The sequence below is a fragment of the Siniperca chuatsi genome, linkage group LG18 (assembly GCF_020085105.1).
Source record: "Siniperca chuatsi isolate FFG_IHB_CAS linkage group LG18, ASM2008510v1, whole genome shotgun sequence".
Taxonomy (NCBI): domain Eukaryota; kingdom Metazoa; phylum Chordata; class Actinopteri; order Centrarchiformes; family Sinipercidae; genus Siniperca; species Siniperca chuatsi.
The window spans coordinates 22,339,164-22,363,810 of NC_058059.1; the positions used below are offsets into that span (position 1 = coordinate 22,339,164).

General features: G+C 40.4%; 1 protein-coding gene across 4 annotated transcripts; it reads left to right on the forward strand.

Moving 5' to 3' along the window:
- The first annotated feature begins 692 nt into the window (after positions 1 to 692).
- parm1 (prostate androgen-regulated mucin-like protein 1) lies at positions 693 to 18,342 on the forward strand. Of its 4 annotated transcripts, none has more exons than XM_044174000.1 (4): positions 693 to 825; positions 6,300 to 7,205; positions 16,255 to 16,339; positions 17,100 to 18,342. In XM_044174000.1, exons 1-4 carry the CDS (start codon positions 795 to 797, stop codon positions 17,176 to 17,178), a joined length of 1,101 nt encoding a protein of 366 aa, XP_044029935.1. In that variant the 5' UTR covers positions 693 to 794; the 3' UTR covers positions 17,179 to 18,342. The 4 variants fall into 4 exon arrangements, with proteins under 4 accessions (XP_044029935.1, XP_044029936.1, XP_044029937.1 ...); XM_044174001.1 differs by lacking the exon at positions 17,100 to 18,342 and adding an exon at positions 15,626 to 15,717 and having other exon boundaries at positions 16,255 to 16,333; XM_044174003.1 differs by lacking the exon at positions 693 to 825 and adding an exon at positions 5,059 to 5,094.
- Positions 18,343 to 24,647: the final 6,305 nt, after the last annotated feature.

Sequence of the window (24,647 nt, forward strand, 5' to 3'; positions counted from 1 at the left end):
TGTTAACATGATGATATTTGGCAGGTATAATGTTTGCCATCATAGTTTGGCATGTTAGAATACTAACATTTGCTAATTAGCACAAAACCACCAACACCAAGGACAGCTAAGGCTGATAAGAATGTTGTTAGTTTTGCAGGTATTTGGTCATAAATCCAAATACTGGGCAAATTGAAATATTGACCTGATGGCGCACTAGTAGAAAAGTTAAAAGAGCACATCGATTTGTAGCACTCCTATAACATTGTCGGACTCAGGTGTGTTATGCTATTTGTGGCTTCACGTAGCCTGGAGCCTCAAGTAGAGATGAGGAGTGGGCTAAAGAAGTTTGATAATCTCACTTCTTTCTAACTTGTTTTCAAATCATTTTCACTTGAAGTCTTCATCTCCAACCAACAATGCCTCAAGTGATTGTGTCATCTCCTTGTTAGTTTAAAGCAGTTTAACAGGCCATTAACTAAATATATCAATAAGCTCACTGGTCATTTAGTTTAAAGTATGACAGAATTTACATCAAGCCCTTCTAAAAGTATACTACCAATACAGTTTGTCACCTATAATGCATTCCTGTGTTCTTTAGTTTTTAAGTCTTCATTACAACAGTTTCATAGCATGACTGGGCAGCCCTGTGAGGTTTTGAATGTGACTCATCATGTAGCCTCGCCCCAGGTTCTTATAATCAGTCACCTACAGCCACATGAAGCCACACACACTACAACTGTCCACAGGGAGCAGAAAACGCAGAGCTACAGCTACAATAGCTTGTGGAGATATACAGTAAAAGGAACACAATAATGAGGGTCAGCCTGCAAACTCTGATAACATGTAAGTAAACTCTGACATGTTATTTCATTTTGTAACTAGCCTTAAAATCTGATTTCACTCTTTTTTATAATGTAGAAGATTTACCTTAATGTAAATGTCTTGAGGAAGTCAGAATATGGGGAAGATCACATCTCAAGTATCAAGATCATTACACTACATTCAAGAAAATTGCTGAAATAAGTTGAATTTCAATAGTGGATGGTAACATTTTGGCTCAGGGAGATGGAGGGAATGCAGACATACCATGTTAAAAAGTTGACAAGTCACCTCAACTACCATGTAAATTCTGATTAATATTCAAGCTCCATGGCAAAAATGTCCCTCTTGCTATGTGATGTAGCTCTAAACCCTTGGAATTGTTGAAATTTCTCCAAATGTCATTTTAGTTTCTGTTTGGGTGAGATAATTTCCTGTTTACAGCTAAGTCAGGCTCGTTTCAAGACATTTTTCACAATTCAAGTTACAGCATCATTTAAGAACAGTTTTAAAGATGGTGTCAAAAAAGTTGAACTCACAAGCCAGCTCTCCCTGATGGGTGTTAAGGTTATACAATTCTTTTTTTTGTATTCATTTCCAGTAGAATTGTGCCTTAGTGACTTTCTCTCTTTTAGAGTTTTCTAAAAAGACAAAATTTAAAACACTGTGACCACAGTAATAAGACAGGAATACCTGCCCTGACTTCCTGTTCATTGAAACACTGATGATGAAACTCTGCTTCTTGTCCTAAAGCATTACACATTCCTATTTCACAGAACATAATTGTGCAACGACTGTTAACTGTGCGCCTCTCAAGTCTTTTATTTGTTCTGAGTCAAGCTAAAAATTGGTGTAGCTGTGTTTTAAAGTCCCAGCTGTTGAAATACCACAACAGACTGCAGTGTTAAAGGATAAAGCTGGCATTATTCTATATTTTTCTTATTGTCAACAAATCCCCTGAAAACACTAAAAGCAACAGTGTGTTATTGTGTCTCTCAATACTTTCTGACTTCCCCACCTTGTATGTGGCATCCACCTCCAAGCCCATTGGTGCCTATTGAAGATGCAAATTTTCAACAGCAGCTCACAAATATATAGTTTCATATAAAAATAAAGGCTCAGTCATTTTCACCTGGGCACTGTAGTTTCTCAAACAGAAAAAAAGAGTACATTTGTTGGGCCCTATTTTCAGCAGGGATTAATACACGTTTGGTTTTGTGAGTGTTTACATCAGCAGGATCAGTTATTTGATGATTTTTCTCTTTTCATGGGATTCGTTATATAAATAAATATAGAATATCACCTGCCTGATAACACTGGAGTAGAATGGTGTGGAACACACGCTCGAGTGGAAACACGCTCGAGTGGAATGCACGCTGGAGTAGAATCATGCTGGCGTAGCATTGAGTCCTTCTTGGTACTACTGAGACCGTACAACTGACTGAGGTGAGTGGTGTGCTTTTATCTCGGTTGTGATTAGGTGCTGGTGGGGAGCAGGTGTGTGTGATTAGTATTTTGGTGATGGAGTGAGTTGGGACTGGCTGATGGTGGAACCTGGTGTGTCTGTGACAGTTTCTCTGACCAGGTTGATAGGCTGGAGTATCGGATCGTCTCAGGTCGGCCGTCATTCTGCGTCTGCGAAGAGCTCGTTGCAGCTGATGGTGAGCTGCGTCCCAGACCCTCTTGCTCTCTCAGAACCAGTAGTCCACTGCTGGTACCTCCGATGGTTCTCCTGACCACGAGAAGAGAGGGGGTTGGTAGCCAAGTACGCACTGGAGGGAGGGAGTTCTGGGCGTGCTCTGCCCAACCCAGAAACTGGTTCCAAGAGTTCTGGTCACCATGGCAGAAGGTACTTAGAAACCGGCCGATCTCTTGAATCTTCCTCTCCATCTGCCTGTTTGACTGCGGATGGTATCCTGATGAGAGGCTAATGGTCACACCTAGGAGGGAGAAGAAGGCTCTCCACACTCATGAAATGAACTGGGGTCCCCGATGTCTTCGGGGATCCTGTAATAGCGGAGCACGTTGTTGAACAGGAGTTCAGCTGTTTCCATGGCTGTGGGTAGTCCCTTGAGGGGTATCAGCCTGCAGGACTTGGAGAACCGGTCGACCACCACCAGGATGCAGGTCTTGATATCAGAGCAAGTTGGTGATGAAGTCCACTCCTAGGTGTGACCAGGGTCTGTTGGGAACAGGCAGAGGAAGTAACTTGCCGGAGGGAAAGTGGTGAGGGCCCTTTGAGATGGCGCATTCCTGACAGCCCTGTACGTACCTTCTCACATCCCTAGCCATGTTTGGCCACCAGAAGCATTCCCTTAGCAACGAGAGGGTGTCATTGGCCCCTGGGTGGCCAGTGCCCAGAGACGTGTGGGAGGAGTGGATGAGTGGAGTGCACTGACTTCTGCTGATGTATTGTAAACCCGGGGGACAGCCCAGCAGAGCGTTGGCAGAGCATTAGAGGAGGGCACCAAAGTTTCTGACCAATGTATTGGACTTAAGATAACGTTCCTAGGGATGATGGGTTCAGGTTTGTCATTGATCTCTTCGGAGGTGTATAGGCAGGATAAGGCATCTGTTTTCACATTTTTGGGACCGGGACGGTAGGAGATATGAAAGTTGAAACAGGTAAAGAATAATGCCTAACGGGCTTGGCGTGGGTTTAACCTCTTGGCATCTCTGAGATATTCCAGATTCTTGTGGTCTGAGTGTGAGGTGAGTACAGTAAATGGGTGCTTAGCACTCTCCAGCCAATGCCTCCACTGTTCCAAGGCCAACTTTATGGCAAGGAGTTCTCTGTTGCTGATGTCGTAGTTCCTCTCCGCCGGGCTGAGTTTGCGGGAGAAGAAGGCACATGGATGGAGTCTGTCTGGATTCCCCTGCTGCTGTGATAGCACCGCTCCTACCCCTGTGGTAGAAGCGTCTACCTCCACGATGAAGGGCTTCTCTGGGTCAGGGTGTACAAGGAGCGGTGCGCTGGTGAAGGCTTCTTTCAAAGTGCTTCATTTGTGGCTGGTGACCAGGACAAAGACTTGTGCTTATTACGGAGGAGGTTGGTGAGCGGAAATGCTATGGAACTGTAATCTTGGATGAATATTCGGTAGAAGTTAGCAAATCCGAGGAATCTTTGATGGAGGATGGAGTGGGCCAGGTCCTTATGGCTTCTACCATCCCCTCATCCATCTGGATGCCACTGCTGCTGCTGATGTAACCAAGGAACTGCACTGAATAAAACTGCATAAAACTATTTTACATACCACCACTTGGGTCAAGCCTGGTTTGTTTTTAGAAGTGAAGCTAGTTAACTTTATATCTGCCTGCTTGTTTTGCTGATTTGTTTCTCTGCCTCGCCGTCCTTGTTTTATGACTGTTATTTGATTTCTAGGTATATGATTCTTGGATTAGAATTACTAGGATTAATAATAATAATAATAATAATAATAATAATAAAAAACTATTTATAGAGCACTTATCAAAACAAAGTACAAAGTGCTTCACATAAATAATATAATATAATACCACAGTGAATGATGAAATATAAAGAAATAAAATACACAAAAGCAATAAAATAAACAGGTAAAGGTAAAATCAGGATATGCTTTCTGATAAAAATATGTTTTGAGAAGAGACTTAAATGAAGACACTGACTCAGACAACCTAATTTCTTCAGGCAGGTCCAGAGCCTCGGGGCCCTGATGGTAAAAGCTCTGTCCCCCTTAGTTTTCATCCTGGACTCAGGAACCGACAGAAGACCCCTGCCCGAAGATCTCAAACTATGTGATGGTTCATAAGGGATAACAAGATCTTAAAATCAATCCTAAAACAAAGAGGGAGCCAATGTAAAGAGGCTAAAACATTGGTCCTGGTTAAAAGCTTAGCAGCTGAGTTCTGTACAGTCTGCAGTAGTGTCAAAGTTTTTTGATTAAGACAAGTGAACAGGCTGTTACAATAATCGAGGCGTAAGGAGATAAAAGCGTGTACAACAGTTTCTGCATCAGTAAGATTTGAAATAGTTCGGATTTTTGCAATGTTTCTGAGGTGATAGAAACATGATTGGACAAGCTTAGTGATATGTTGCTCAAAACATAAATTGCTATCAAACAGGACACCAAGATTTCTTGCAACAGGCTTGATATGTTGTGACAGGTTACCAGTAGATGGCAGTATTTGTTTAGTGATGTGTTGGGGCCCAATAACAAGGATTTCAGTTTTATTTGAGTTGAGCTGAAGAAAATTTATTGACATCCAATTTTTTATGTCAAACAGGCAGTCCTGCAGAGAACTCAGCATACTAAGGTCAGTGGGCTTGACAGGGAGGTACAACTGTGTGTCATCCGCATAACAATGAAAAGAAATCCCATGTCTGCGGATGACATCACCCAAGGGAAACATGTATAAGGAGAACAGTATTGGTCCCAGAATTGAACCTTGAGGCACACCGTACTTGATATGGGAAAAAGATGACATGAAGTTATTAATGCTGACACAGAATTTCCTATTGGACAGATAAGATGAGAACCAGTCTAGTGCAGTGCCAGATATGCCAACCCAGTGCCTCAGTCTATCTAAAAGAATGCCATGATCAATTTTGTCAAAGGCAGCACTTAAGTCCAGCAGCACAAGAATTGAACACATGCCTGCATCTGCATTCAGTAAAAGGTCATTAGTGACTTTAGATTACTGTTATAGGCTACAATTATTGGTGAATTATTTCACCCTGAAACTTTCAGGGGTTACACTCTTTTTAATTGCCAGATTTTGAGATTTCTGCTACCTGGCTGCCTACCAATATCTTAACATGGTTTGCTTTTAGCCGGACCGCTAACTGTACCTACTGTACCTAACTGTTGCTAGTTTAGCATTGATCAATTTCAGCCAGGACGCTGGCTTTTTCCAGGGGCCACACATAAAAGATTAACATCTGTCCAAAATAACAGATGAGCCAATAGATTTCAGGTGCAAATTATTATTCTTCAAATGTATTGTTGATCAAAATATATCCACTGAGAAGTACCTTCTTGTTTCCGACAGCAATAAGCAATAAGCAATAACAAAAGCAGTGCAGGTACTGTTAAGTGAACTGCAATACCAATCAAATAAAGAAAATTAAATGATCTGTAAGGTGATAACAATCAGTGACAGAATAAAAAACACCAACAATTAGTAATAACGGGTACTACAGCAATTTATTATTGCATTTCCATAAAGTTGGGGGGGACATAATGATGACATCATCAGGGTTTTTGGAAAGCTCCCCCAGAGCCACAGAAGACATTAAACAACTGTTTTCACAGGCTAGTGCTAAGTACAGCAATCGAATATAAACACATGAACAGTCTATGGTCTCTTTAGAGACTATGGGCACCCTAAAAAGGAGCTGATCGGAGAGACAAGAATGGCTGTCATATGCTCTTATATGTGTTGAAACACGTTGCTGCATTAATGCACTTTAAATAAACTTTGACAAGTAACAAACATATTTATTTTGTCTCGAATTGCAGGTCTACTGTGGTGCTGTGCAGTAACAGCACAGACGGTAGATCAATCTGCCACACCAACATTATTTTCATCAGCTTCCTCAACAACAAAACCAACCTCTTTCTCGCAAATACCTCCACTGAATTCTGGGAACAGGTCAACCACCGTCAGCTCTGTGAATTCATCAACTACCCAACCTGCCATGTCATCTGCTATTGTCACCAATATAAATCCCACCAGTATGGCTCCGTCTATAGCTCAATCTACCAACAATATAGCTAAGGACACGACAGAAAAAGAAGCCTTACCTATGTCCTCTTCCTCTTCTTCCTCATCCCCGTCGTCCACATCTATCACAACTCAGACCCAGGACTCTAGCACCAACATCACCAGCACCACTCCCAGCACTACAAAAACCAAAAGCACCCCAACCAGCACCAGCATCACCACCCCCAGCACCATCCCCAGCACTACACAAACAAACAGCACCACCACCAGCACCACCAACCCCAGCACCATCCCCAGCACTTCACAAACCAACAGCACCAGAATCACCAGCCCCAGCACTTCACAAACCAACAGCACCACCACCAGCACCACCAACCCCAGCACCATCCCCAGCACTTCACAAACCAACAGCACCAGAATCACCAGCCCCAGCACTTCACAAACCAACAGCACCAGCATCACCAACCCCAGCACCAACCCAAGCACTACACAAACCAACACCACCATCACCAGCCCCAGTACTTCACAAACCAACAGCACCACCACCACCACCACCAGCATCACCAACCCCAGCACCATCCCCAGCACTACACAAACCAACAACACCACCACCGCCACCCAGCCCAACAGCGCCACCACCAGTGCCACACAATCCACCACACAGGTACAAGAGGGACATATGTCCAGGACTCAGAGCTCAGGTATGTGGCAACAAAACTTTATTTTATTTTTTTTTACATTTGCTCTAGTATAAGTGTAAACACAATGTAAAATATGTTGTGGTTTATGCAAACTAATTTATATACTTATTCAATCTTTAGTTTACACTCAGAAAGAATAATAGATAAATAGAGGATAATATCCCTATTTTACAAGTTTAATATTTATACTAAAACAAATCTGTGTATAAGAACAAGACTAAGCCATGCTAGCGGTTTTGTGAGGCTACACTGGCGCTATGGTAGTTTGAGCTAAATGCCCACATCAGCATGCTAACATGCTCACAATTACAACACTAACATGCTGATATTTGTCAGGTATATATTTACCATGTTCATCATCTTAGTTTAGCGTGTTAGCATGCTAACATTTGCTAATTAGCACTAAACTCAAAGTAAAGCTGAGGCTGTCATTAGTTTTACAGGTATCTGTCATAAACCAAAGAATTGGACAAATTCAAGTTTAGATCAGATGATGGTGCTAGATGAAAAGTCGGGATCAAAGTTATTGCAATTCAGCTTCTGGGAACGATGTAATGTCTGTACTAAATTTCGTGACAATTAATTTAATACTTGTCGCGATATTTCATTAGCATTGAAAATTGTCAACTAACTGGTGGCACAAGGAAACATCAGGGGATCACCACATTGTCAGGATTCATCTTCTGGGAATCATGAATGTCTTTACAAAATTTTGTGCCAAACCATCAAGTAGATGTTGAGATATTTTACTAAAAAGTGAGAACTACCACACCTTCCTAAACTGTTTATTAATTAATGCAGCAGCTTCATTCCTCCATCAGTGTCTACACTGGAAGCGTTCAGCCACAGTACTGTTGATGCTTTGGTAGTGCTCATAGCCCAATACATAGTCACTGCAATTACACATGTAAAATGGAAGAAAATAGACTTGAAGTCAAAAAAGAAGCTTCACATCAAAGTTACACGCATACAACATGAATGAGCTGCTACACGACAGCACATCTGGTCCAACTGAAAAAACATGGCTGACACAGACCGTGTAGACAGCCCAGAAAGACAACAGTCTTCGCAAGTCTACAGCATACATTGATAGTTGTTCAACTTTTGTAATTGATGGCAGATTTAGTATAAGAATGAATTGTGCAAAGTTTCAAATGAATCAGACTCATGAATACTGAGTCATGGTCATTCAAATATATCATGTTGCTGTAGCGCCACTTATGGGCAAAATGCCATCAGATTTCGCAGGATCACCCAGACTTGATATGTGATTTTGATTGCAGTTGCACAATGTATAAAATGTAGTGCATGTACAGCATAATCAGTCAAGCGTACAAAAAATTCAATCAGTCAGCTATAGGAAATAATATGTTAAAATACAAGTGAATAAACCTTCTGTCACTTATGGCCTCTGATGTGCCAGCATGGTAAAAATATATTGCCAGTAAACCGCAAATTATCTCACAAAACATTAATTACATTTCATGTAAATCTGATGTAAATCGTCTGTCCTTCTTTAACACTCCGAATGTGAGTGTCTCTGAATGTGTCAAACACAAGCATTACTTAACACATAACCACACTTAAAGGAAACAAAGGAAACAACAAAACAGAGAGGATCACACTTCTCTCATTACAGAGGTCAAATGTACGCATGAAGAGTCAATGCACCAGATTATCTGTTCTCTTTGACCTTCTTAAGCACTGTTTTGATCTGTGGTTAATATGTGAACGTAACGGTTTCCTCTCATGCTTCCTTCTTTACTTTGCAGTCGAGTCTTTACTGGCTGAATGTGTGAAAATGAACAGCAGCTGTTTGAAGAGAAAGGCTGTCTGACAGTTCTTTTCCTGCTCATTCTATCGTTCACAAAACTGATTAACCACTGACCTGTTTTTTCATTCATTTTATGTATTTATTCATATAGCGCCAATTCATAACAGAAGTAATCTCATTGCACTTTTCCTATAGAGCAGGTCTAGACCGTACTCTTTATAATATTATTTGTTGCATTTGGCAACAGTGACAAAAAAAACTTCCTTTAAGAGGCAGAAACCTTGGACAGAACCAGACTCAATGGTGGGCAGCCATCCGCCGCTGCTGTGTTAGATTTTGAGAGCAAAAGAGAGAGACCGAGAAAGCACAAAACTATGGGAGAGAGCAGATGTCGAGTTAGTAACGTGCAGTAATGGGATAAAAATGCATATAGATGGAGTGAGAGAAGGAGAGAGGACAGAGGTGCATCATGGGAAGTCTCCCGGCAGTCTAGGCCTACAGCAGCATAACTAAGGGATGGTTCAGGGCTCACCCAAGCCAGCCCTAACTATAAGCTTTATCAAAGACCAAAGTCTTAAGCCTACTCTTAAATATGGAGATGGTGTCTGCCTCCCGAACCCAAATTGGGATGTGATTCCACAGGAGAGGAGCTTGATAACTGAAAGCTCTGGCTCCCATTCTACTTTTGGAGACTCTAGGAACCACAAGTAACTCTGCATTCTGGGAGCGCAGTGTTCTAGTCGGGTAATATGGTATTATGAGATCTTTAAGATATGATGGTGCCTGACCATTAAGAGCTTTGTAGGTAAAGAGAAGGATTTTAAATTCTGTTCTGGATTTTACAGGGAGCCCGTGCAGAGAAGCTGATATTGGAGAAATATGCACTCTTCTCCTAGTTCTTGTCAACACACATGCCACAGCATTCTGGATCAACTGGAGAGTCTTAAGGGACTTATTCGGGGAGCCTGATAATAGGGAATTGCAATAGTCCAACCTAGAAGTAATAATAATAATAAAACTTTATTTATAGAGCACTTATCAAAAGAAAGTACAAAGTGCTTCACAACAAGAAAAATAAAATACCACAGTGAATGATGAAATATAAAGAACTAAAATTCATACAATACAAATGCAATAAGATAAACAGCCAGTTCAGATCAAATCAGGATATGCTTTCTGATAAAAATGTGTTTTGAGGAGAGACTTAAAAGTAGACACTAAAGTAAAAAAAATGCATGCACTAGTTTTTCGGCATCATTTTGAGACAGGATGTGCCTGATTTTTGCAATGTTGTGTAGGTGAAAGAAGGCATTCCTTGAAGTTTTTCATGACATCTAGTCATTCTAATGTCATTTATTGTGGCAGCACAAGCTCCTTGTCCTGTAACTGTGTTTGAACTCTGTCCCTCGTGTGCAGGAACTTCCTTCCCATCATCAGTAACCATTACATCTGATAATACGTCTGACTCAGAACTTTTATGACATCTCTCTAGGGCGGTGGTTTTGAACTTGACTGCTTCTAGGCCAGGTGACCCATTAAAAGTGTTAAGTACTATGAGTCACCCAGTGGCCCTTTTTGACCAAATAGCCCCAGAAACTTAAGTCAGAAACTAAATCAGGAATTATTTCTCTACAGTTATACACAGGGACATACACAGCAGAACCAAAAGTCCAAAAGTAAAAGTTCCTCCTTGCTTTCCCATGATATTTAAAGAACAATGAGGATTAGGCTAATTAAACTGATAAAACAAACAGCAATGGTTTCTGGTCCATTAGGCAGTACCCACCCCTAGAGCAGGGGTTTGTAGAGGGCCTGAAACTGTAGACCCTCATTTCTCCAATTGAAATGCAGGTAAAGAGTTCCAGTTTTTGTCTTTGCAGCTGAAAAATTTGCCTCCAGCGTTTAATCACAGTCTTGAAATAGCTGAGATTTTACCATTCAGTACTACAGCAACCAATATTCCAATCTTGGAAATAATTAAAATATATATCTATTGTAACTGAAGTTTTGCTAATTTTTAGCATTGTAGCCATGCTAGCACCATAGCTCTAGGGATGGCAATGATGGTTGGTCAGTCCGCCTCTTTGGTCCAGACCGAAATATCTCCACATTTACATGATGAATTGCCATGTCATTTTGTACATACATTCATGGTTCTCCGATGATGTATCCTAAGGACTTTGGTGATCCCCTGACTTTTCCTCTTACGCAACCATGAGGTTGACATTTTTGTTTTTTAGTGAAATGTCTCAAAAACTATTGAGTGGGTTTCCATGAAATGTGGTACAGATATTCATGTTCACCTCAGTATGAATTGTACTTGAACTTTGTTGATCCCTCTAGCGCCACCATCAGGTCAAACTTTTGATTTGTTCATTACTTTGGTTTGTGAGCAAATACCTGCAAAACTAACAACATTCCCATCAGCCTAAGCCTGCTTACACAATAACCTAAGATGGTAAACATTGTAAATATTGTACCTGCTAAACATCAGCATGTAATCATTGTCACTGTGTTTGAAAATTTTAGCATACTGATGTTAGCATTTAGCTCAAAGCGCCACTATGCCTAAGTACAGCCTCAAAAAGCAGCTAGCATGGTTGTAGACTCTTAGTCCTGTTTATATTGAGAGGGGTTTTCACATCTCTGGTTACATTTTGAGATATTTACCAGGCAGTCAAATCGATTTAGCTCAACAGCTCACACAGACACAGCTCACATAGACCTTCAGCAATGTGTTTGGTTCAGTTTCCAACAAGGAGATTACTATTTAATACTTAAGATCAAAGGTCAGTTTGATCTACTGGGAAAGGAAATATCTTATGGTCATGGTACATTGGGAGGCAAAGTGGCCATCAAGTCTTACCTGATACAGAGTTAGAGATTTACCAGGTGAAGATTAAAGTCAGTCACATAGAGAAGTATAATCAGTTGAGGCCAGCCACGTACTGTATGGGTTGGACCAATCAGGGAACTATGAGGCGTGTTCAAATGATGACATGGCTTGCAACCTCATGAAACCCTTGGATGGCACAAACAAATTTTTAAGTCAGACCTTATAAATCCGAAGCAAAGAATGATTCTTTGAAGTTTTGGGCATGTTTTAGATTGTATCGCTTCTGAGTCTAACTATATTTGGTAACTGCATATAGTGTTTCATGTCTCAAATTCATTCTGAAACAAGTTTGTCCGAAATGTTGCTATGTTTTGCTAGCAGCATCTCTCTATGGATGGTAATGTCGGTCTGTCTATTGGTAAGTCGATCAGTCGGCCGTTTTAGTTTAGACTGAAATATGTTGACAACTATTACATTAATTACCATGAAATTGCCATGAAATTTCCAGATATCCATGGTGCCCAGATGATCAATACTAAAGACTTTAGTGATCTGATGACTTTTCATTTAGCGACACCATGAGGTTGACATTTGTGATTTGAAGTGGAATGTCTCAACAACTATTGGATGGATTGCTATGAAATATGATGCAGATATTTACATTGCCCTGAGGATGAATTGTAATCACTTTGGTGATTCTTTGACCTTTCATCTAGTGCCAGCATAAGGTAAAAATTTTAATGTGTGCAAAACCTGCAAGACCTGTAAAACAGTTGATTCTAAGGACATCTTTAGTGTTAGTTAGTATATGTTAGTATGCTATCACGCTAAACTAAGATGGCTAACATGACAAACATTATGTCCCTCATTCGTCCAGGAGTGTTCTATCGTAGAAAAGGTTTCAATCGTAGTCATCTGGACACTGTTTTCAGAATCAAGACGTTTCAGCTCCCATCCGGAAGTCATTCTCACTTGTGAAAAATGGACCGGGAAGTCAGAAATTTAAGCTACTCTGTGTTACATAAGTCCTGCCCTCAGGATACCTACCTGAGTATCTGTTGATTACTCTGCCTAATTGTACCTGATTAGCATATGATTGGCGTGACCAAGGTGCTAATACACTGTGGTAAGCTTTGGGCAGATTGAATCTCAGGCCACCATTTCTATTCAAAGAGGGGTTTTCTTTTTTCACAAAAATGGCTTCTTTGACACCCCGTTCAAAGCAACTCTTCTCTCTACTTTGAATCTTCACCTCGCTGTCTTCAAATGTGTGGTTTGTAGCTTTTAGATGCAAATGCACGGCGCTCTGCAATCCTGAGTTAGCGTGTTGTCTGTGCTGATAAAGTCTTTTGTGAAGTGGCTGTTTAGTCTCACCTATGTACCGTTCTTTGCAGTTTTCCTCACTGCATTGAATTGAGTAAACTACATTGCTCTGTTTCATTGATCTTGTCCTTAGGGTGAACAAGTTTCTGTCTTAAAGTGTTGCCTGGTTTAAAGAAAACAGGAACATCGTGCTGTCTAAAGATCCTTTGTAGTTTTTCAGACAATCCAGATACATAAGGAATGGAGACACCGTTCCTTCTTGGTTCTGTTTCCCTTTTGTCTTGTTTTTTGGCTCTTTTAACTTTGTTGATAGCCCAAGTAGGATAACCACAGGCTGAGAGTGCATTCTGGACATGCCTTTCCTCTTTCTTCTTACCCTCTGAGCCGGTGGGCACTTCTTGGGCTCTATGTTGTAATGTCCAGATTACACCCAGCTTGTGCTGTAATGGATGGTGTGAGTCAAAGAGCAAGTATTGATCCGTATGTGTTGGTTTCCTGTACACTTCTATCTGGAGCTTTCTGTCCTCTCCTCTGAGTGTAGAACAATCAAGAAAGGCCAGGCGGTTCTCTTTGGCATCCTCTCGTGTGAACTTGATGTTGAGGTCCACAGTATTGATATGCTCTGAGAATGCTTCCAAGTCTTGTTTCTTGATCTTCACAAAGGTGTCATCCACGTAGCGGTACCAATGACTTGGTGGTGTGCCCGGGAACGAGGATAATGCCTTCTTCTCAAACTGTTCCATGTACAGGTTGGCCACGATGGGAGAGACCGGAGAGCCCATGGCACAGCCAAGAATCTGTCTGTAGAAGTGTCCCCGGAATTGGATATAGGTTGTGTTAAGACAGATGTCTAATAGTTTGCAGATGTGTTCAGGTGTAAGCTTGGTCCTTTCCTGCAAGGTGGAGTCCTCCTGCAGTCTTCTCCTCACCGCTGTCACTGCTTCTGAGGTCGGGATGCAGGTGAACAAGGACACAGCATCATAAGAAACCATTACGTCATCTGGGTCCAACTGGAGATGTTTCACTTTGTCCAAAAATTTCTGTGTGTTTTCCACATGATGTACTGTGTTACCCACCAACGGAGCCAAGATTGTAGTCAAATGTTTGGTTATGTTGTATGTTATGGAATCTGTGCTACACACGATGGAGTACAGAGGCCTGTCTATCACCTCTTCCTTCTCAAGCTTCTGTAGACAGTCTATAACCTTCTTCTTGTAGCCACTGGTTGGATCTCTTTTAAGTTTTTGATGTGATTGTGTCTTGAAGAAGGTTGTTGACCTTGGTTTCATAATCAAGTGTGTTCAGAATCACAGTGCAGCGACCCTTGTCTGCTGGTAGAATGTTTATGCTGTGATCCTTCTGCAGTGCTGAGAGTGCCCTCCTCTCTTCGGATGTAATGTTGGAAGGAGGCGGTTTGGCAGTCTTTAGTGTTGCTGTGACACGTAGCCTCAGGTCTGCAGCCTCTGCTTCTGTCATCTTGTTCTTCCTAATGGCTGTTTCTGTGGCTGTGATGTAGTCCACTGTAGGGATGTGGTTGGACGTAACTGAAAAGTTGAGCCCTTTAGAGAGCACATCTTTTTCTGCCTGTGTCAGGATGCGGTCTGACAAGTTTTTGATCCAATTGTTTCTGTTAACACACGTCTCCCTTTATTCAGTCCCTGATCTCCTTTTGTGCTGGTCCTTTCCTAGATTCTTCTTATTCAAAACGATGTTAAATTTCTTAATGTTCTGCTCCTTGCTCTTCCTCTGTTGTGCACCCTGTGCTATCTGTGTAAAATCCATCACTCTCTTGAGGATCTTAACTTCTTCTGCAAAAATTCTGTTCTGTTCTTCAAATTGTCTATTCTTGAGTTGTTTTCCCTGATCCTTTCACTAAGCATCTGGGTCAGGTTTCTTTTCCAAATCTTCTCTGCTCTGTGTCCTTTTACTGGTGGTTTAATCTGTAGGCTCTTGGAAATAATCTTGCTCTGCCTGCATCTTAGAAAAAAACCGAGATGGTTCCTGTGGTCTGCTAATTTCCTGGCTGTGTTTTCGAGTTCCCGAACCAGATCCAAGGTTTTCTGCCCAAAATTCTTCAAAATAAGACGGTGTAGTCCCTCATTCGTCCAGGAGTGTTCTATCGTAGAAAAGGTTTCATTCGTAGTCATCTGGGCACTGTTTTCAGAATCAAGACGTTTCGGCTCCCATCCAGAAGTCATTCTCAATTGTGAAAAATGGACCGGGAACTCAGAAATTTAAGCTACTCTGTGTTACTTAAGCCCTGCCCTCAGGAGTCTACCTGAGTATCTGTTGAGAGCAAAAAGTTTTGAGCATACTGCTAATGTCAGCTTGCAGGCTAGATAGCTAATTATCTTGTCATCTGCAGCACATTAAATAGCTTGTAAACGTACCTGTAAATGTTGTAAACGTCACTTGGGTTGGGATAGATGCTGGTGTGATCCTTACTCTTCAATACCACTAACAACACTGTCTGCCCATGACATGTAGGCTACAGCGCAAGTTCGTTTACGTCTCATTCCTCTGGCAGCCTGCCAGCTACTCTCAATCAAACACAGGCACTGACACACTCCTCCGGCTGGGTGAGATAAAAAAGAACATTTATGAAATTTCCCCAAAGACCTTTTTTCTTCATTTTAATATTAAAAAAACTATTATCAATACATTTAAAAAACACACACTGACATTAAATTAGGCTGCAAAAAGGGATGCCTAAATGTGATTTCAGTTGGACTTTAAAGTTACCTTTGACAGTGCTGGTCTGAGTAACTAAAGTAAAGTACAGAGTAATGTAATGCATTACTTTTGCTGTTGTGTTATTGGTAAAGTAATGTTCATTTCTCAATGAGTAATGTGTAATGAGTAGTTGATTACAGTTTTCAAGTAACTTGCCCAACGGTGGTGATTAGCAAGCTGAAGATACATGGTTTAAGTTGTGAAGTATTGTGTAAAAGGTGGAACGGACATAAGGAAGAAAGAAAGAAATGTAAGAAATTTTGAAAGAAAGTACCTGGAAACACCTTGGACAGATCATTATTCTATTGCAGGAAAAAACATGTTTTTCAACCAACAATGGATATTTTCAGACTTATTGTCTCACTCTCTCTATCTCTCTACAGGAAGTATTGCAGCCATTTGTCTGTTTATCCTCATTGTCATCGTCATTGTCATTGTGTTGATTATGCTGTACTACAGAAAGATCAGGTGAGCCCAAAGAACATTAACATGCTACTATTAATGCACTAAAGCTCAAGCAATGACATTTTGTGGGAAATGTAATATCATGTAGATTCACACTTTGTAACTTAGTTTTGAAAAGTGCTGCATAAATAAAGTTAATTATTATTATTATTTGTTCTATTTGAACTAACTGAAAAACAGCAATTACGAATGTGTGCCTGCTCTTAGCCTCACTGAGTAAAGTCAGTGACTTTTGGCTCAGTCATTTAAAGGCATAGGCCACCCAAATCACAAAAAACATTTATTTTAGTTTTCATCTTATTTGTCGTTTTTCGAGATATCTGCCTCCACCCCAACACAATAAAGAGGAATGGAATTTCATTGATGAAGCTCATAGCATTGAAAATGGCATTTAAAAAAAATCAAAAGCAACATGTTTTTTCATAAACCATGTCCTGCTTACTCAGAAAATTCCACTAAACACGCAGTAAACAGATTTCATAGGGACTATTCTTACTATAGTAGATAATGATAAAAACACACAACCAATCACAACCAATTTTAGTTCAACCTATGAGATTATTTCAGGCTTCAGCAGCTCTAAAATGTTTGTATAACCAAAAGAACAGCCCTTTAGGTATCTTTATTTCCAATTATCCTTTGTAAATAAGACTACTGTCATCTCATCTTTGAAAGTGAATATATTACAGTAGTTCCTTGTCATATATTTTTTTCCCCACTTGACTTCATCTCTTATTATCTCTCTATTTCCTCCCCATTCCAGACGTACATCCTACGGTCCTCTTCTGGACGACGAACACAGGACTTTGGGAAACTTCAGCAATCCCATGTATGACTCTTGAATTTTAAATCTTGACCTCCTAAACCCAAAGTCCTCAGTCTACAGAAGGAGACGTTCTGATCAGATTGTGTTTGTAGTGTGTGCATAATGAGTCCAGGAGTTCAGTTTTATAACTGTGACATGCGGCCTGATAGCTTGATTCCACTCAGTTGCAAAATGCAAAACAAATGCAAACGTTTCTTTTGATCTTTGCTCAAGTAGCCTCATTTTTTACTGCTAGGTACAATAAACATGAATGAAAATAAAACTGCAGTACTCAGTCAGCGATACAATACTGTAGACAGCACATAATCATATTACCACGACTGAAAGGTCACAGGTTAAATCCCAGTGAAAACAAGCGTGTTCATCAGAGGAATAATGAATCTCACAGGATATTTGTAAGAAAAAGTTTTCTGTCTGATAAGTACCGAAAGGAGTGGATTGTGTGAACTCAGCCAGGTTTCCATGTTTCTTTTATTATCATGGATTGTTCTCAAAGGCACCTGCTGAGAAACTTTCCCTACTTAAACTGTGAAATTATGAGATTTCGCAAAAGCAGATAAATGTTCAGATTTTCAAAATTTCACTTATCAACCTAAATGTAGCCAACAAGACAAAGTTTAAAACTTCAAAGCTTAGACAACACTCATCTACAAATTTCCTGCTTTTACATATACTTTGAGATTCTGTAGTTTAGGAGGAGGTAAAGAGTTAGTCATTTGTAGTGGAAATGGAAATTCTAAGAAAGCGCAGAAAAGGATGGTGATGACACATAACTGTCTTCACTTTTCCCGATTGGTTTGACAGAACAGGGAGGATGAAAAGGAAGAATGAAAATAAGAACTAGAGAATAGAAATCCAATTTTAAGGAGAAAGAAAGACAGGAAGGAAAAGACAAAAATAAAATGTGGGGCAGGGAATTGCGTCTCTCATACCTGATCAACTTCAACTACTATTTATGAGTGAGTTATTATTATTGAGTGTTATTAGTGTGAAGTTTTTTTTTTCTAGTTTTGTTTTAGTGTGATTTTGCTGTGATTAGCAGCTGCATTTCTGATTTGATTGCTTTAGTATTTGATATAGTATATTTTGTTTGCATTCAGGTGATGAGCAATGTGACAGTTTTTATTGTGTGATATGATTGTATTAAATTGTTTGTGCAATAAAAGTGATAAATAAATAATGTGAGTCCCTGCAATGGTTGTGATGGTGGAAACTCAGATGGGAAATGGTTAATGGACTGTACTTATATAGCGCCTTTCTCGTCTTTCTGACTACTCAAAGTGCTTCAGAGAGAAAATTTAAAGTGCATATATACACAACGATAATGAGTGGTATATGACAAATACAAGCACACACAAGCATTCGTATGATTTTTTTAGTCATGCTAGTGGTTCAGTCTGTTGGTCCACCGCTTTGGTCCAGACTGAAATATCTCAACAACAACTGGATGTACTGCCATGAAGTTTTGTACAGATGTTCATGGTGCCCAGAGGATGAGTCCTACTGAGTTTGGCGATCCTCTGACTTTTCCATGACTACCACCATGAGGTTGACATTTGTGGCTTTGCGTGAAATGTCAAGTGTTGGATAGATTGTCATATAATTTGTTACAGACATTCATGTCCCCAACAGGATTATTTGTTTTTACTTTTGTGATCCCCTGACTTTTCACCATCATCAGGTCAAAATTTCAATTTGTCCAATACTTTGGTTTATGACCACATACCTGCAAAATTAACAACATTTCCATCAACTTCAGCTGTAATTAGTGCTAATTAGCAAATTATAGCATGCTAAAATGCTAAACTAAGGTGGATTAACATTACACCTGCTTAACATCATCATGTTAGCATTGTCATTGTGAGCATGCTAAAGTTAGCATTTAGCTCAAAGAACTGCTGTGTCGAAGTACAGCCTCACAGTGCTGCTAGCTTGGCTGTGGACTCTTAGCCTTGTTCGATGCTTCATAACAATGTGTTTGGGCCCCACATGAGGTTGTTTTTCTGGGTCATAGGATATTTCTAAGATGGAAATATAGATGTTTGCTGGATTTTATTAACACAAAAATAGAAGTCCTAAGTTTGTTAGCACCTTTTATACAGCTGCATTTTTCGCAGCACCTCAAAACAAAAAAATCGTTTTTGAGGTATCAACTGACATACAAACAGTTCAGTTTTTCTTAGAGCCTCTCCAGTAATGGTATTATAAATCTAAAATTGTCCTGAAGGTGGTGCTAGAGCATAAGTGGTGTGGTCATTTAAACCAAAGGGGTTTATCCTCTGGGGAGCAGGAATTGTCAGGGAAGTACATTGGATTAGATGGGCCATTTGGTTTATATTTCATGTGAACAAGGGGAAATTTATAACTCCTAATAGTGCCAAACAAAAGATCAGAGGTCACCAAAACATCAGGATTTATGGTGGCCATAAATACCCACAAGAAATGTAATGAAAATCATTCTGTAATGGAAAAAAAAGCCATTTCTAAAACGTGAAACAAATAAAACAATATGACAACACAGCGTGTGCGTAAAACACACATGGATGCTAAGGTTTAGCTTCCTCAATGGGCTGCATTTATTAGTAGCAGGTTTAACGGTCCTGTCATCACTACCCTCCCATCGTAACTGCTCCTATTCTTCTTCTTTCTGAAACCCTATCCCATGAAATCCTCCTCTCCTGCCCACGCTCTTCTTCTCTCTTCCTACTTTACCCCACACCAGCTTCCTTGTGTGTTATTTTTCTAACCTCTTTTTAAAACTGTCAGCTCCAGCTTTGTAATTAAGTTGATATATTAAAAGCAACTAAACTATTCATTGATCTGGGCGGCCGGCCCTAGACGTATGGCGGGCCAAACTCCTTCCAGAAGAATGTTGTGAATCTGCTCAAAGAGTTGATGATGGTCTCGTCTTGTGACCATAGGTTTCCTATCCAGCTACGTGCGGTCGACTGTCTAGCTGAAGGACCAAGGAGGCCACCTTGGATCGATCGGTAGGAAATTCTTGTGGATACAACTTAAAAATTAGGCAACTTCTCACCAAAAATTCCTTGCAGTTCTCTGCTGAGCCTGAGAAGGTCCCTAGTGGTGTCATCTCGCTTTCAGTCAGAGGTGGTGAAGGATGGGTGAGGAAATATTGCTGAACCAGAATCTCCAGGTCCAGGAAGGAGCCTTTGGGGCTCAGGGCTGTCATCCTTTCGGTAAGGTCCGACCTTCTGTTACAGAACAGATAGACAGGGGACACCGAGATGGACAGAGAATGTTCTTTATTGGATAACAGCCCGAAAGAGTGAGTATGGAGAGAAGGAAGTCTGTAGGAGGGAGAATACACTGGAAACTGGAGGATCGCTGGAGAAGGGAGATTGTGTGGAGAAGAGAGATATAGGTATTTTGCCGTGTGGCATGGAGAGTCCTAAAATCAAACGAGGTCGGACCCATACTGAGATGAGTGCAGGGCTTTTATGCTGACTGTGATTGGGAGCTAATGTGGAGCAGGAATGTGATTGGGAGCAGGTGTGGATCATTAGTGGGTAGTGGAGCCTGGAGTATCCCTGACACTTATATTATTAGGTACATTATATTATATAGACTATATTGTATGGATTACAGAGCTGATTTTACTTTATACTTTTCTACTTTATATACAGTTGGGTAGTTTAATCTATTACAATACATACATTTTAAAATCCAACCATCCATCTCCATTTTCCCAAAAACTCTTTTATCAATTAATAAGTCCTTAAAGGGGAATTTTACACATCAAAGTCAGTCTACAGGTCTTGGGCAGTACTACTATATGAAAAAGGCTATTTGTGTCTCCAGAGAGCTGCACAAAGTTTTGGGATTTTGGGATGTCGGTTGGGTCTGAAGACTTAAAGTTTGAAAATGAAGAAAATCTTGGGCCGTGGAGTTTACCAGACCTCTGTAGCCCGCTCCTCATTGCTGAGTTGCAGGCACCAGGTTACGACAAGGAAGAAGAGTGTGTGGAAGGAAAAAGATGATATTTCTGGTTCTGCTGCATCGATTTTTATCTACCATAGCAGACCAAGTGAGGCTATAACAGGAAAACCCCTGAGTGTGTTGAAATGAGTAAGGGTGCATTTTATTGCTTGTGAATTCAACTTTTCTTTTCTAAGAGAAGGAATGTGGGGTTTTTTTCAAAGTTGTATAGTCTCTTCATGACAGAGATGTTGGCAGTTTGTAACTATAGATGCAAATATTTACCACTGATATATAGCCTAAAGTACAAGTATAAAGTAATATAAAATAGAAATAATCAAGTAGATACAAGTACCTCTTAAAAGGTACAAAAACAAGTAGTGTAACTGTACTTAGTTACTTTCCACCTCTGGTATTTGTCGTCATTACTGGGCTCAGATAATCCCTCAGATAATCCCAGATTCTGTGTTTGTGTGTGTGTGTGCTTTTTTATAATTACATTGAGGGAAGGACGGGACTATTATCAGACAAATATCTGGACAGTAGAACTCCAAAGTGATATACTACACAAGGGCTTTTGCTTTTAAAGTAACTATCTGAATATCTAAATAAAAAATATGTAACAAATACAGTCCTTAAAATGAGCCACAGTCTGTCACTGTTACTGTTATTGGCAGATATCACCTCACATATTGTACTCTACAGTGCAGTTATGTGTCAGTGAACTGGGATTAAATTCAGTCCAACTGTACATTGTCTTTGTGATCAGTTTTACGTGTTAGGCATGTATTTCCTTCCTGATTGGATAACAGGAGAAGTAGCAGAAGAAAAGATAACAAGAGGAGTAAGAGTATCACAGGCCGGCAGTGATGCTCAGAGAAAATACTGCACAGTATGTGTGTAGTACGATGAATATTCAGATGATTTTTTCTTCAGTTCATTCACTGCCCTCATTATACAGAGACATGTAAAACTTTGAATAACAGGAAGAAGCCTTTTCCTCTCTCATTCTTCACTTGCTGAAAGGTCGCAACTGTTTGAAACCACAGCCTGACAACATGCAGTATAAACACAGTAACAGAGATGTGGCTTACGTGCAGCAGATAAAATAATCACATTATTGCAAGGTAATATGGCGAAAACAATATTGATGGCGATATATACTGTATATAGGCCTACATATAGTCTACAGAACTACAATATAAATATAATTATAATATTATTGTAATAATGTCAGCTGGTGTGTTCAGAGTACACAGCCAGCCCCTGTATTTTGTCTGTGATACCTGCTTCACAGGACGCTTTACAGGAGCAGGCAGAGGCAGAGCTGTGGCTGTGCTCTGTTTTAAAAAAACTCCCTGATCAGAGTCATTAATGCAAACCGACCTGCTCTACTCACCATTAAAAAGCTGAGGCCAGCTGATCAACCTTAAACTAATGTCAAATTAATAAGACCGTGTTAGGTAAAAAGCAGGTGATTATCAAACTAACTTCAGCCTTGTTTGACTATCAGCGCTGTCTGCTGTGACTGACTGTTCCGTTAATCTCTACTCTTACCGACTTTTATAAACTTTGAAGGTTTTCTCTTTTTTTCGTGGTATTGCAACGTGATGGTCTTATTAGTTACTGCAGAACATGCAATGTGATGATCTGTCAATCGTTGTCACCTGCGCTGGATCAGATGCACAAGCCACTCATGTTGCAGTCAATGTAATTACTAGATGACAGAGAATGAGGTCTTTGTTGCATGATGTAGCACCTCTGCTCTTTTTCTCTGAAGGTTAATTAAAGTCTTTTTTGGAGCTGAGGAAGCGACAGCAACCTTACATTCGCTTTCAGCCATGTTTGTTGCTGATGTACATCATCACATAAATATAGGCTATATCGGAAATATCATGATATGATTTAAGATTTATTATCATGAACGATATGATTGGCACATCTAGTTTTAAAAGAAAATGGTCTGACAGATTTTGATACATTTAACTTTTAAGTGGCTACATTTAAAAATGGTAAATGGCGTTTATATAGCCTATATGCGTAAAATAAAAGCTTTGCGAGTAAAAAGCCAATAAAAGTAATTTATCAAAACATTTGGCATCTAAGAAATTATGAATATGTATTTTAAGGAGTGTCAGCCAGAGAGCTCAAAAATAAAGGATAGGTTTATACTAATTATTAGGCTATAATAGCTTCTTGCGCCTGATTTACTAGAGGAAAGACAGCTTATTTAATTACATTATTTACTGCCCAGTGAAAGCATGTTTTAATTTAGGCGCAAACATAAAAATAATTTTTAAATCTACCTGGTTTGCGCTTGTCTTGGTAAATCAGGGGGTAAGTCTTTCTTTGTGTGCAAAACTGAGGATTAAAACTCACCTAAAGAGTGAACTCTCTCCTAGGAAGGTTAGGAAGGTTGGATGGCAAGTGGACTGACCACCGACACTGAAATAGTGGCCTTAACCAGAGCCCTGGAGTTGTCTGAAGGAAAAAGAATGAACATCTACACAGTCTCAGCCTATGGACATGGAGCTGTATATGTAGATGGACCGCAGTGGGTCAGACGGAAGTTCCTGACTTCAGCCAAAACTCCAGTAAAGCACCAAACATAGCCAGAAAAACTGGTAAGAGCAGTACTACTGCCTGCAGCTGTGGCCGTAATGAAATGCAAAGGACACCAGAAACTAGACACCAGCATAGCTGAAGGAAATGATGCTGCAGACTTAGCCGCCAAGAAGGTGGGAGGATACACACCCAGACAGATGTCTATCACCGTTGAACAACTACCAGAACTAACAGAGAAATACATCATTGGCATACAAGAACAAGCAGGAGTATACGAGTAAAGAGAATGGCATCGGAAAGGAGCAAACAAGCACACGGACCAGCTCATGAGAACAAGAAGAAAACACAGAAGAACATTGAAGGATGCTGGTGGCATCCCCACATAACAGCCATAGTGGAAAACTATGTGACAGACTGCTACACTTGCAATGGACACAACCCTAAACAGGCATACAAGTGCCCAGTGAGAAGGTTTCCAGTACCAGAAGCACCATTCCAAGACATCACGTTCGACTTTACCAATATGGGTGTGGAAAACAGAACAAAAGGCTACCGTTACTTGCTGGTGATGGTGGACAGATTCACAGAGATATGGGGTCCCATGTAGTGTACGCTCAGATACGACTCACATTTCAGTAACAAACAGCTGGGGGAGGTGGAAAAAGCACTGGGAATAACACATAGAATTGGAGCAGTGTATTATCCTGTGTCGCAAGGTTTGGTGGAAAGAGCAAACCAGACTCTGAAAAGAAAGATCGCTAAAATCTGTTTTGGTACAAAGCTCAGTTGGGTGGATGCACTGCCTTTGGCGCTTATGTCCATGAGAACCTCCCCAGGGGCCAAGACACACTTGACACCACATGAGTTGCTGACAGGTAGGCCAATGCCAGGGCCACCCAGGGAGGGAGGTCATATGCCCCCTCTGGATGTCTGGCAGATTGACTGTGACGAATACATGACTGCACTGACTAACTTGTCCCGAGT

Excerpts from the sequence above, each read along its gene's own strand:
- parm1 (XM_044174000.1), top strand. The coding sequence starts at position 795 with ATGAGGGTCAGCCTGCAAACTCTGATAACAT. Across the intron at positions 7,206-16,254 it reads GTCCAGGACTCAGAGCTCAG|GAAGTATTGCAGCCATTTGT; the intron begins GTATGTGGCAAC and ends ATCTCTCTACAG. Across the intron at positions 16,340-17,099 it reads CTGTACTACAGAAAGATCAG|ACGTACATCCTACGGTCCTC; the intron begins GTGAGCCCAAAG and ends TCCCCATTCCAG.